Source organism: Atractosteus spatula, chromosome 12 (assembly GCF_055471065.1).
Source record: "Atractosteus spatula isolate fAtrSpa1 chromosome 12, fAtrSpa1.hap1, whole genome shotgun sequence".
Classification (NCBI taxonomy): domain Eukaryota; kingdom Metazoa; phylum Chordata; class Actinopteri; order Semionotiformes; family Lepisosteidae; genus Atractosteus; species Atractosteus spatula.
Window position 1 is genome coordinate 5,022,123 of NC_142717.1, and position 14,396 is coordinate 5,036,518.

The following is a 14,396-nucleotide window of genomic DNA, read 5'->3' on the forward strand; positions in this document are numbered from 1 at the left end:
CCAGAGTCTCTTGCATTCCGTTAGTGTCTTTTGCTTACTGTCTAGTTTGACTTATTAAAGTGGTAGTATATTAGGAAATTTTGCAAACCAGTGCATATTGGCATGTGTCTTCCAATTGTCTTCTAAGCCAAACCGGGAATAGAGGTATGGCAGTCGGATTGACTTTATTTTATTTGAGGCTTAGCTCGTTTGTTTCTCTACAATGATGACTAGTTTGTTTATTTGTTTGTTAATGGTTTGTTTTGTTTGAAACCAGGCTGCACAAATTTAAACTTGGATAGTCACCAAACCCGAAGAGCTGAAGCTGATTGTGCTGAGCGTATGAGCATAAAAAAGAAAAAAAAAAGTTGAGCAATTGTCTGTAATTAAAAAATTATAGCAATTGTCTATAATTTAAAAAATATAGGAATTGGCTGTGGCTTTGTCCAGATTAGAACTGCTTTTGAAAAATTCAAAAGAACACTTGCTCCATGGCATTGAATTTAAAGAAAACAACAGGAAGGTTAGTTGGTGAAATATTACTGTTATGAATATATTTTTCAGCAAAGCAACTTTTACAAGCAAAGTTAAATACACTTACACACGCATGATGCGGCTCCAAAAAGTCTTGTTATTTACTTGTAAAGCAACAGACATATGTAATTCTCAATAATAGTAGAGTACATACATTTTTGGGGGGCTTGCTTGTATTCCAAAGCACAATTCAGCCTAGGTTTCATAAAGCTCTGTGGGACAGTCAGTTGTAATCAGGATGCTGCTAGGTTAAGGGCTGGGTGGCCTTCAGTGGGTAATGGCTAATAGGCAGTGGTTCCATGGACCATAATTTTGAAAATTTCTTGTGGCCAGCCTAGAGACTTGACTTAATCTCTATTGAACCATTCTGCGGGGTTTTGAAAGGGCCAGGGCCATCACACCAACTTCCCTTCCTGAACTTGCTCCAATGGAGGAATGCTAGTTTTCTTTCCGCGATATGTGTATGTAGTGTAGTGGTACCATTAGGACCTGAATGGTAGCTGGCTCGTGCTGCATCCAAAAGTGTCCCAATGCTTTACTGACCCTATATTAGATACTGGGCCCAGGTAATTTCAAGAAGTGTCCTGTTTCCTAGCGGATCCTTCTTTTCTTTGATTGGTCCTAATTTCAGTACAGCGAACTCTGCTCAATGCTAAATACAACTTTGCAGTAGATGAAACCACCTTGTATTCATTTAAATCCGCAATCCTTTTTTTTTTGTTTGTAATTTACTTTAAATGTGTGTCTTAAGTTTAGAAAATAAATTATTGTCCTCTGCTCCTAATAGAGCCATTACCCTCCAGATTCAGCAAGCGCCATATGAGATTTTCCAGTAGTTGATGGGAGGCAGTTTCCTCCTGGTTCCCATTATCGTGGCATGGCAGAATAAATAGCAGAGTAACAGTGATGCACTTCTGCTTTTAATGAGGTTTCATAACTAGTAGTCAAGCATCTGCAGCAATTCTTTAAACCTTTAGCCTAAAGCACAAGCACTTGACAGCTGCAGCTGCTAACAGGTTGCTTCACCTCAAAGATTTATTACATCCTGTAAATAGCAGAAAACTGCAACACTTTTAAAGTCCAATCACAGGTGATTTAGACCTCCAGAGATTAAATCCATGTTTAAAGTTGCAGTGTAGTTTATAATGTTAATTATGCATAGAACAGAAAGTTTGCTTAGGTTTTAATCTAAAATGTCATAGCAGTTTCTGAACAACCCATCGACTTTAAAATAAATGTGTGCAATTTACAAACTCTTTGCACTTGTTTCCGTAAAATGAAAAAAGTGCTCATTACATTTAAGCCCTTTAATGTTCTCCCCCAAGTCCTACATTTAAGAGCAACAGATGTGTGATGTGCAACACATATACCATACATTTATTTTCCAAAGACTTATAAAATGTACCTTTGTGCTGAAGATAATGTATAGCCTGAGAATATGATTATCAAATTTCTATCAGGAAAATTTGCAAAGCTGTAGAATGTCTGTATTCAAGGTTGAAGCCTGGAATATGAGAGGGTTGTGTATAAATCTCAAATTGCAGATAGTCTGGAATTGATTAGGAGTCCTAGCTTTTTGGCAGTCTCCCTGCAATTGGATCCATTTACTCGTTAAAGACCACAAAGGTTAGTGGTAACACAGAACGAGGAAGCTGAATTGTGATTTTAATTTTTTTATGCTCTTCTCGGCCCAAACTTCAAAAAAGGAAGAAAATGCAATAAACTAATGTAGGGATTTTCATATAGTGCATGTAGAAAAAAAAAATCTCTGGTGGTTATTTTTCTATTCCTGACAGATGTTTAAGTTTTTGTGTCATTGGCCTTACGCTTCAGAACTCTTGGCATCCAGGCAGCGATCAGGATGAATATGAAGTTTGTTTTAATGAGGGCAGTTCTATAGTTATTTCTAGGGCCTGGAGCTTTTGTTGACCATGTGATCTTAGGGCCCGGCTCTGGGTCCACGGGCCGGCTCTGGGCCGCCAAGCTCCTTTTGTTTGGCCAATGTGGCAGATGCGGTCAGAGCCTCAACCGGGCTTCAGTGTCTTGTCTGAGTTTGTATAGCCCACACAGGAAGCAGGCGCACGTGGTGGTGATGTTCGCCGAACTGTTACAGTAACACGGTGCCCCCTGTGCTTCTCTACCTATATCCAGCTGCAGCGCCTCTTTCTGAAGTTGACGCAGATCTGCTTTCACGGGGTGTGCCTTAGCACAAAGATGGTGGAAAACCTGACCCTGTGAGACTTCTGTACCCACTTCCTATAAATGGATCCGTATTTTTAAGGTTCTTGATCTCAAGGAATTGGTGGTCCACGTTTTCAGTGTTTGTCATCATACGGGTTCCTTTTAACCTCGCGCTTTGCTCATTTTGTTCCCCAGCTCTAGAAAGCAGCTCGCCAGATTTTGTAGCTTACAGTTGCCATCGCAGGCACTGAGTGTTAGGTTTACCAATTCCTGAAGCCAAGTTTACACATGATGCCTCCTCACCATTCCCAGAATGCTCTTAACTCACAGTTCACTGCTACAGTTTACTAGTTCATATTTGCACTAATCTGAGTTAACAAAAGTAATTGTTTGCAAACTGCTATGTGAAAGTTAGTATACAGAAAATTAATTTGCCATTACTTTACATGTACAAGCCTATGAGTTCTTCCCAAGGTCTAGAAATTCACTTATTACTCATGACCCCATGAACAGAGTACTGACCTTTAAAAATAAGAAAACATATCAGGTGTTTCAGATAATTATCCCATTCAACTTGGTTTAGAATTTTTACATATTTTAACTACTGTACTAAGTTCATAGCCATGCACGTCTTCTGACTGCTTTCCAGATTAATTCCATTCTATCACTTCAAGTTTTACAGACCATAAAAAACGCTTTTCCTTATTTTTTTTCCTTTGTAACACCCGAATCACACGTTTTACTGACATTAAATTAAAAATATGGATGTTCAGCGATAAAAATTAATAAGCGAGATCAAAGAGAAGCACCTTCAAGGTAGTGAAAATGGCATTAAAATACCTAGTTCGTGGCAAAAAAAATTGAATTTAGCGTCCATGCACTGAGGTTTGGGTGTATATGGTTGCTTGTTTATTTTCGCCAGGAGAACCAAATATCCTGGCAGTATCAATAGAAAAGAGATTTATGAAGTGTACAATAATTGTAATGGAGATTTTAAATAGTGTGGTAATGCTAGCATTCTCGTAGGGTATTGAATGTGTAGAGTGAAGACACATTGCTGATTGCAATTCAAAGGGAATTGTCTGTGGATAATGAAAAACATGTATACTGGGGAAAAAACCTCCTGTGCTATGTACATGCCATGAGCATACTTAATGCACATAGCAAACCAATCCAGATATGTTAAATAAGAACATGACAGAACATCCAGTAATACATAGGTTATGATTGCATAAAGGAATATTATAAAAGTGTGTACTTTTACATTTACTGCCTGCTGTTGTCCTTAGGAAGACGTAATGAAGTGGTAGAGATGCAATTGGTTATGCAACGCAGTGGAAAACGTGTGCCCGCCAATAATTAAGCGAGTCCCGGAGACAGACCACGAAGCTTTAGGCCTCTGTGAATGTTTTCAGAAGCTTCGAGAAGGCTTCTCACACAGCAAGCAAAACCACAGATGAGGAGAAAGGGGTGTATATCATTATAAAATAAACACTAAAACCACAAAACGCTACAGTGATACACAACAATGCTGTGTAGTGATTGTGCTTAGTATTGTTATAATTTACGGTATGTGTGGCTCTGTTGAAGTACATTTAGATCATATTTGGCCATAGCACTAGTTTGACACCCCTGCCTTATTGTTTAGAATGTGAGACAGTGTATATATAGTTACTGACAAATATACAGATGGAAAAGGTCACTGTTTTTCACATTTTACATGGGCAATCAAGAGCCGGTGAACCGATTGGTATTCTTGCAGATAGTTAACTGCATTCTGCAAATCACTCGTTGGTAGGTCAGGCATCTTGAAATGTTTAAATACATTTGACATGGAGTTTAAAAATGTCACTGTATTTGTTTGAGATAATGCCAGTTACCCGATCAAGGAATACAGTGGCACTCTTAGACTCTTGTCGCCAAATTCTGTACATTGGTCATGTCCTGCACACAAAGTCATGCATATGGATAATAGGTAAACATTTTCCTGAAAGTAGACAGGCTCATTGCAACTGTGGAAAAAAGTCTTAATCTTGTACAAGCAGGAATAGCTGCTTAAGGAGCATCTGAGAGACGCAATCAAACGGGCTCTACTCTGTCCATACAGCTTACTCCTTAGCCATGTATAACAGTGGGACAATTGGTATTACTTTGTAAAATACCATTCGAAAAACACATTAGCTTACACCCAAGGTTTGTGAAAATGGACGCTTCATGTAATAGTGATGTTAAGAACTCAAAGCGTTGCTGGTGGATATACCAGGTTTGTAAACTCATCTCTGAGTGCTATACAAGGCAAAAGTCTGGTTGATCTAATACAAAGGCATGAGTGGCGTAAAGCTAAAAACCATAACAAAAACAAATTTGATGAATTAATAAATGCATACCAAGCATTGGCACCATAATATCACTTTGTGTTAAAACCTTTAGTGAAGATGCTGAACTTTTGGCCGCATACTTGAACCTGGAACTAAAACGGTAAATGCCATTTGATCTGCTCACCGGATTCTTATGGCTATCAGGATATTCATCCCAAAAACAAATGTTCAGTTTGGATGTGAACACCTTCCCATTAGATTTGTTTTCCAAGATATGGTGATGAGAGTAAACCTGAACTGCACAACTACTAACACTACGCAAAAAGAAGAGCCAAGAAATGCTTTTGCATGAATTCTGGAAACTGGAAAATTATCACCCTAGCTTAACACGAAAGGATAAATGCTATTGGTTTAGCAATTCCATGAATGCAGAAAGAAATGTTTCTTTGTATGGGCAGGTTTTTACATAGCAACAAAAATGCATTATTCCGTGAAAGACCAATCATTGAATCAGCTGACAATATATTTAAAAGTAAAAAAATATAGATAACAAGACACTGGAGTTTTTCAATGAATTGTATATGACATTTACATACTCTTTGCCAAATGCCTTTTTTCTTATTTTTTCACTTCTGATTTCAGTATTTTTCATCTTTTCTAAGCAAAGCTATTGCATTGACACTGACACAGTATTTTCTTTATATTTGTTTCTTATCAATGTATTGTTTCATAGTGTGTGAGACTATAGAGTAAAACTGACATGATTGTTAGTGGCTATATGCAATACATTGTTGTTGATCTATTACCTATGTAATTAAATGACTTATTGTGACAATTAAGGCACCACAAAGAGATGATTATTTAATAGGCTTTAGCACTTAGTTATGAACATTTATTAGTTTTTAGAACTTTTTGGCCTATTGTATAAACAAAAAAAAAATGTTTAAGTGAAAATGTAAAATACACACCCCAAAATGTATGCTATTTAATCTGAATTTATATTACATAGATGTAAATTTGGATTTAGTCATGAAATAGGTAAGTATGTATAGGTTTAAGTTACATAAGTTATACATTAAGTTACATACTTTTGGAGTTCATTATTTGTCTTGTCTTGTCTTTTATCACTGTGAAAACCCATATGGCAGTGGCGTTGTGGCGGGTGCTGGTTGGAGCAGGGATTTGATCTTCGTCCTCCGCTCTCCTCTGAACCCTGAGCAGCCAAAAGAACAGGCAGGTTACTCAATGAGAATGGAATGCCTCTCAGGCCCCAGAGGATTTCAGTAACTGTTACAGGCTCTTATACAGAATGACCCTGTTAGATTAAGCGTGTTTTAACATCCAATGAGATAACCAGTCATCTCTCAGCTACCTGTCTGCGTGGTCTGCCTTAAAATAAGAAACGTTCAGATTTCAGCTCTCTTTACCTGTTGCTGATTTCAGGAGATTTGTTTTTAATAGGTAATGACATTTCTAATTTGCAGTTTAATTGATGGCTATCTGAAACAACTGACAATATTACATAATTTTGCACCACAGGAAACTAATATTAAACAATGTGTTTATTAATTTGTCACACTTTTAGAGTGTTCCATCTTTTCTGTTTGGTGGCCTAGTGTGACCTGCTTTAGTGTCAAAAGGACCTTTCTGCATGACAAAAGTCTTCAGAAGACCACCACGCAAATTCATCTGGTATTTAAAAAAAAGTCCTTCCCCAAGCCAAGACAGGGTTGTTCCAGTTTTGTTGGGACTGTTTAAAGTATTCATATGGTAATGTTTAACGATGTATTTGTTTTGCCTGAAATTGAAAACAGGATCTGGATTTCTCTTACATAATGGCCCAAATTGTCTTTCTGAATTTACCAAAGTGTGAAACTTATGGCTCTGGAGCTCCTGGAAAGGGACTGAAGTGATTTCAGGTGGATCCGAGTTTGAGCTCACTAAGAAATAAAAATGAATCCGTGGAATTCCGCAATGACTTATTGCTTGTCCCTCTCATGGTGCTTCTCTGTTTTAGCCAGGTATCAACAATCTATGCATACATAGTCCCTTCTCATATTATCAAGGTCATTTTGCTTATTTTTCTCACCTGGCAGTCTTATTCGTAGCATAATATAAGCCTTTATAGTCATAACACTTTTTTGAATGCAGGAATGAAATGTCATTACAGTGCAATGATTTTATTTAAATATACTTGCATCGCATAATTGTCTTCAGTTTAAACAGTAGATATGTTGAATGTTAGAATATAAAACTCTTCTTAAAATCTGGATTCTTAGGAGGAAACTGAATAGTCTCCTTGCCTGAGAGTGTTTTTTTTTTGTCTTGTACCTGTTTGTGCCATGTGGTTATGGTAGTGAGCCATGGTCTCTTAATAGAAGTTTTTGCTTTTATCTCAAATCTTTTGTGTGGATTTCTTGTTCTTGATGAAAACGGGATCTTTGAGAGAGAGAAATGGGATGTGTTGCCTCACAATAATGGTAATGAAAATGACTTTGGTTTTAATAGCCTTTTGTATTGTTGTCTTTCTGTTCCAGTTCCAGAAAGTTTCAAATTGAAGTAAAATCATCAAATTAGGTTAATTACTTCGTCTGTTTGTGATTCCATGTAGCGTGAGAGGAAAGCGACCTTGTGTTTTTTTTTTACAAAGTTACTCATAGGACTGTGTTTTGAAAAGAAAGGAGCGATTATTTGAGTAGGACCTGCTTCAGTAATGAGCCTGAACTGTTTCATACACCAGTATTCAAAAATGTCTTGTGAGGTGCTTTTTTGTAAGAAAAAGGCAAAGCTGTTTACTGGTAAGTAATCATTTGCTCTTATAGTAAAGTGTCAGTCTGTGAACTGATAATAGACTTAGATTTATAGGTCTCTGAAATGAACTGAAGTCCAGCAGGAAATGTGGAGGGTTTATTGGAAATCCACAGGAAGCCCAGCTGCAGTGGTGATGCTTGGATCAAAGAATGCCTGTGTTTTTTTAACTAAAATGACACATCTCTATCTGTACGTTCAAAGAGGAGAAAAGCTGGCTTCAATTTCTGGACAGTAGCAGGACCTGACTGGTGTGTCGGCTTTCGTTGTCACGACATTCAGAGAATGAGAGAATTGAGGGCAATAAGTAGTCTGACAGAGGACATCAAAGGAAAAGGACCTGCTGAGAAGTGATTCACTGCTAATTGGGTTAGTCTAAAACACTCAGCTCTGCCACTGTTTTCCAGCTAAGGAGACTTGACTGCTGTGCTAATTGAACACACCTACTTAAGCTTGCCTGTTTCTAAGGCAGTCCTCATTGTTTTATAATTAATATCCATGACAAAGTGTTCTTTTTTGTTTGTGGTATTTTTAATCTGCTTTCTTTTTAGTTATTGAGAGAAACGATTGAGGATCAGCACAAATTCTTCATACATGGCAGGGTTTTGTGCATGTGCGGTGCTTAAAAACATCGGAGAATTTTTTACAAACTTGATTTTATGTGTGTGTTGGACCTTGGGGTTCTATGTGACAAAATCAAGCTGTCATTATCACCGCTTGATTATCTGTGCTTTGGATTTTGTATCAAGTTGCAGTTTTATACTGAGCATTGTTATTACTCTAGTTGTGTGTCTTACAGTGAAATGAACCTGTTATAGTGATGTAACTACCTGGATTTTTTGTGTGACTTCAAGCCCTCCTTGCCAGATCCTGAACTGTGTAGATCAGAAGCTTAAATGTATGCCTTTGGCAATGGGCAAACCCTGGGATTTGATCATATATACTACACTGGGGACCCAGCTTGGATATAATAAGTTGATATGGAAATAGATTCAGACTTGAGAAGGGGGGTATGGCATTTCTAGCTAGTTGTCATGTTACACTAACAATACTATGCTGTAAAATCATATTTTTTAACTGCACAATATTATACATGTATGTTCAAGTGATTTTAAGTGAATCCTGCATAAGCTGAATTAATTGAGCTCTTGGCCCAGTTCATTTAATTCTGAGCCATGCCTGCAAAGGAGAGGTATTCTCCATGCTGCCTTTATTGCCATATTGCTTATATGCACCCATACTATCTGGTAAGTACTAGCATGTTGCAGGTTTTAAACACGTGTTCTGTTGATCTTCCCATCTAATCACATCACATATAAAATACCAGCTTTCTGAGTATTGAATAGTGTACCATTCAAGCCGTGAATGCTGGGCTTGGCTTTGTCCTGGTAAAAGGTAATTGCTTTTGCACCCTTACTTTGGTTTAGTGCTGGTTTTTAGCTGGACTGAACTGGGAGCAGGGTCCCAGTGTTCACTTTGGTTCTCCCGAAGTGGAAGAAGTGCAGTGCTAATGCTATACACTTTCTGGTTTTCTCCCTGCCTGACAAGTTCTGCACCTTAACATTTTTTTTCTCTTTTAGCATGCTGGCAGATAAACTGAATATGACACCTGAAGAAGCAGAGAGATGGATAGTCAACTTAATTCGCAATGCAAGGCTGGATGCAAAAATAGATTCCAAACTGGTAAAGTTTCATTTCTTTTTGCTTTCATTTATTGTCAAATAAGCATGATATGTAGTAATCTTTTATATATAAAAAGGGAATATGCACAATGTACCTGGATGAAGGAATTTAAAATTCACCAGAGAGTTTGGTAAAAAGCCAGCAACCAGAGCGTTACAGACTTTTCAAAAGCTAGACAGTTTTACATTACTCAGTGGAATTATAGGTCTGCTTCATTCCTGTAGCATAGACCATTACACATACATTTAATGAATATACGCAAAATACTGATCTGCTTCTTAAATAGTGGATATGTTTTGGAACAGACTCCGTATAGATGATGAGCATCAACCACAATCACTATGTCAGTTTTGTATATTTTAATCAATACATGCATTTTAAATATTGATTATGTGGTAGATTGAAGAACAACATAGTATTGTGTTCCACTTGTATATAAAGTGTATCTTCTTGGTGGACTGTAACTGGTATCCATTTCATTTGTTCTAGGGCCATGTTGTAATGGGCAACAATGCCGTATCACCCTACCAGCAAGTGATTGAGAAGACGAAGAGCCTTTCGTTTCGCAGTCAGATGCTGGCTATGAACATTGAGAAGAAGCTTAACCATAACAACAGGAATGAGGTGAGGGGGGTTCAGCACCGCTGTCTCTCACACCTTCAGGGCCCTGTGCTTGATTCCAGCTTGGGATCCCCGTCTGTGTATAACTCGAGCTCCATGTGTTTTTGTGGACTTTTTCAGCTTTAGAAGCTGAATTTTTAAAGGGACGCTGCATTATAAAAACAAATGTGGAGCACTTCATTTGCTAGATATAAAAACAGCAAAAAATGACTTCTACAATTATTGCTGGGGCTCTTTGGCAACAGCTAGCTATAGTACAAATCAAGTGTGTTGGCTTTCCATTCGATATAAAATTATACAAACTTTCTCCTCTTACCTTCAACCACACAACCTTATTTCTTTTCTTTGAAGACATAGTTACAAGGCCCTTTTCCCCAAATCCTTTTTTTTTAAAAAAAACCTGAGGCAGAGTTTCAGCCAAACGAAGGTTAAGTGAATGAGGTTGATATCTGCGAGAGGAGTTTGGCGGAAGTGTGTGTACAGATATGGCAATGTCATTCCCACCCCCCACCCCCATGTGATATCAAACTAAATCTGTGACGATATTGCAGAAGAGCACTTGTTTCTGGTGTTGGCTATGCAGGCCTAGATAAGATGCAGATTGAATCCTTGCTGATATCTGGGCTGCAGCTCCCACACAGGACAGATATATGGGCTCGGTAACTGCATATTTGACAACCATAATGGGGGGTTTATTCCCCATTACAACCAGAATTGCTTATGGCACTTCAGAGAACCAAAATAGTTTGATGGACTGATAAGTCCCTAAATTCATTTGTTAATTTAATGGTGTTTGTGATGTGCAATTTAAGACTAGCTAGCAAACACAACAAACATGATTACAGCTGTATGTGGTAGCTCTTCCTTGTAGATGAACATTTGCTAGACATGGATGCTCATTTAGAAAGTTTATATTAGTACCAGAAGCGTGGGAGAACTGTAGACAAATTGATGTTTCTGTTGTAGTAGCATTTTTTATTTTGACTCGTTTGTCTGAAGGTACCTAATGCTAAAGAAGAAATCACAACAGGACAAAACTGAGAGGGAAAACAAGCTGTCTGATGATGAAATAAGAAAAAAAAAATAATATCATGCAAGTGTAGCACTTGAAAAAGAAAAAAAAGGATTCAGATGTCTTCAAGAAAGAACTTATTTTATTGTACCTTTTATTAGTTTTATTTGTTTAATGCATTCCATTTTAAAACCATTGCCCTGTGATTTATTCAGTGAAGATTGTAGAATATTCTTCATTTCTGCTTAAGAACAGTACAATTACTTAATGTGGGCTTAGAGGGACTTGCAAGGCTTGGGCTTCTAAAGATACCTTGAGGGCTCTGATTTTTTTTTAGAGGACTACTGGCAAGACTGATGTCAATTAAGCTGTAAAAGTGTGAGTCACTTTTACACGACTGTGAGTCAGCAGTATAAAGGCCAACATACTTTTAAGGTCCTAAAAAAAGCACAGTTAAACCTGCTTCTGTTTTGATGCATTTTGGAGTAATCTGAGACTTTCCCCATATCATTAAGGCTTTATATGTCTTCTGTACTTAGTGTTGTATTGTGGCATTTTTCATTTGCACGGGCACTTGAGAACGATGCAGGATCACTCTGGCTATTATAACCTCAAAATGGTCAGATTCCCTGAACCTCCCCCTGGTTTAAATGAGTTGATGTGGGCAAGTGGAATGGCACTTTAAAAAAAAGTGATGCACACAGACCCTCAACATAAAATGTGGCACTGCCATTTACTGTTCTTTAGAACTAGTGCAACAGCCAGTAATTATGATGTGCATTAAATGTTCCCTTTTTACTGTGTAATTTCTAGTAGGTATCTTTTGATGTGTTCAATTACCTCTCAATTGTTCTTTGAATTTTTGTTGTAAAAGAAACTCCCATAATTCATCCTAATAAAAGCATAGCTCCCATCAAGGAATTTTGTAATTAGACAAAAGAGGTTGCAAACAAATTACAGAGCAGTATTAGATCTTTGGTCCTTAGGCTACAAATCAATTATACATGATGCTTTTATTCCGTAGTCTGGATTTGCTGGATGGATCTTCCTCTGTTTTCCAGTTATTCAGAATTATCTTGCGGAGCTCTTGTTTAATATGTGATTAACTGAGAACACCTTTTGTTTCATTTTTGTCTTATAGGCTCCAAACTGGGCTACTCAGGATTCGGGATTTTATTAAACAAAAAATTCAAGACAAAGCCAGAAGAGCAGTTTCGTATTCTATCACGTACAGCATTCCTATCCTGTTGCATCTTTAAACTGTTTTCTAAAAGAGCTTTGCATTGAGTAGGAATCTTAAGTGATTCAATAAAACAAGTACGGAACTTTATTCTCATTCTGTATTGATTCTTTGTTTAATTGTTTTTGGGAATCAGCTGCCATGACTTCAGCAATTCCTTCCCTCTTTACTTTTTTAAGGTAGAGTTTTTTACTGTTAAGCCTGCAGTGAGTCATGAAATATGACAATGAAAAACTATTTTTAGGATGTCTTGTTTTTGTGACAAAGCAGATTACTCTGTGGTAGTTTACACAGTATTGTTTAGTCTACAGATTTTCACCTTTGCAACCATGTACAAAATTTTGCTTGAACTGACAGCCGTAGAAATAAGATTTTAAAATAAACCCTTGCTTTAAACGTTTGATCATTCAAAAATATGAAAACATTTTGCATCATAACATTTTAAGTTTATTCATAGCAGTTAAATCTGCACACTGTTCTGAAAAAAGTAACATACCATTGTCCTTTGATTTATCCAGAGTGATGTATCTTTCAAGTATGATAGCATTTAATTTTTCACGTCCATTACATGTTGGTTTAGTTAGAAAGGAGAGCTGAGATATTGTAAACTATCCCAGACGATTTCCTTTCTCTACTAAAGGTCCTGTTGGTAGCACTGAGATTCCTGTAGTGTAGGGAAATATAACCTATTGCTAACATTACCATAATATCTTGTATAAACCTCTTCATTTTCATTGACTGAGTCACACAATAGCTTTTTCCTTAATAGACTACATGTGTAGTATTAATGCTATTCCCTTCTTTCTTTGTGCTCAATTATAATACTGATTTATATATGGAACTTTTTTGACTAAGCACTGTGTATATTTTATTTTGTAAGATGCTTGTCCTCAGTCCAATGTCTTTAGTAATGGCAATATAAAATGGGCTGAACATATACTATCCATTTGTCCTTCTTAGACTCACCTCAGTCAATTCGTAAATACCAGTACAATTATTAAAGCTTCTATCTTTTTCACTTGTTTCAGTTAACACATTTCGGTTCACTGGTTATATTTGCAGTTGCACTTTTTGAGAACAAAGTTGACTGTACAAAATACATGTTCCAACTCAAGTTTGAATCTTGTCCTGTTTCAAGCTCTATAGAGGACTACTTGCACAATAAAAGCCTGGACACTCGTTTCCTTAACCGGTTTAACACTTACTTTAGACCATCTCCACTTAAGGTTAGTCGCTTGTTGATTATGAAACTGAGGGAACACCTCTCAGGTCTCGCTCCTGCACTATCTTCTCTGCAAATACACAGCAGAGAAAACAATTTCGATTTTGTTTTGTGGGAGATGAAACAGACTAGATACATTCAGCTTTGTCACATGTTAGTCTTTATTACACTCTGAGGAGTGCTCTATCCAGTTTCTATTGCACTTAGACTAAATCAGACAGCTAAAAGCTGATCTCATATTAGTCTACGTGGCAAAATAAAGTCAGCTAATTGTTTTGCTGCTTCTTAGTGATTAAAAATGCCTTTGTATCCCTTTTTGGACTCCAAGCTTAGACCAATCCTTCATCACATCTACTTAACAATGCTTCCAAGCTGTAAGAAAACATCCAAACCAGCCACCGACCTGTGGCTAAACAGCTTTTCATCGCAATGTCTGCTGCTGTACTTAAAAACCATGAATTTCTTTGCTGTAGTGAAAACTTGTCTTTTTATCCCTTGACAGAATTTTATTTCGAACAACCCACTAGAGGAGAAGAGCCTTTTGTACACGATATTCTGAGTTACCACGAAAGCTCATAATCGGGGAACGTTTGTGAGAGATGATGTCAATCAATTGATATTCTAAGTCACCATTATTCCTGACTTTTCTCAAAAGCTATATATATTATATCCAAATGCCTCTATTTTGCATTTTGTCTCATGCATCCTCCCTCCATTCCTTCTCCACTTTTGTTCCTAACCCTTTTAACCTTGGTTAACTCTTCACTTTGCATGGGAGTCATAGCCAGGTTGTCCTAT

At 37.3% G+C, this 14,396-nt stretch overlaps 1 protein-coding gene across 1 annotated transcript in view; it reads left to right on the forward strand.

The window, feature by feature from the left end:
• The window catches only part of LOC148822588 (eukaryotic translation initiation factor 3 subunit E-B), a 47,673-nt gene extending 35,197 nt beyond the window's left edge, over window positions 1-12,476 (forward strand). The window contains exons 11-13 of the mRNA XM_088929212.1: window positions 9,401-9,503; window positions 9,993-10,127; window positions 12,278-12,476. Of these exons, the coding sequence (XP_088785338.1) occupies window positions 9,401-9,503; window positions 9,993-10,127; window positions 12,278-12,316 (277 nt within the window). The 3' untranslated portion in view covers window positions 12,317-12,476. The remainder of the gene's footprint in view (window positions 1-9,400; window positions 9,504-9,992; window positions 10,128-12,277) is intronic.
• The last annotated feature ends 1,920 nt before the right edge of the window (window positions 12,477-14,396 follow it).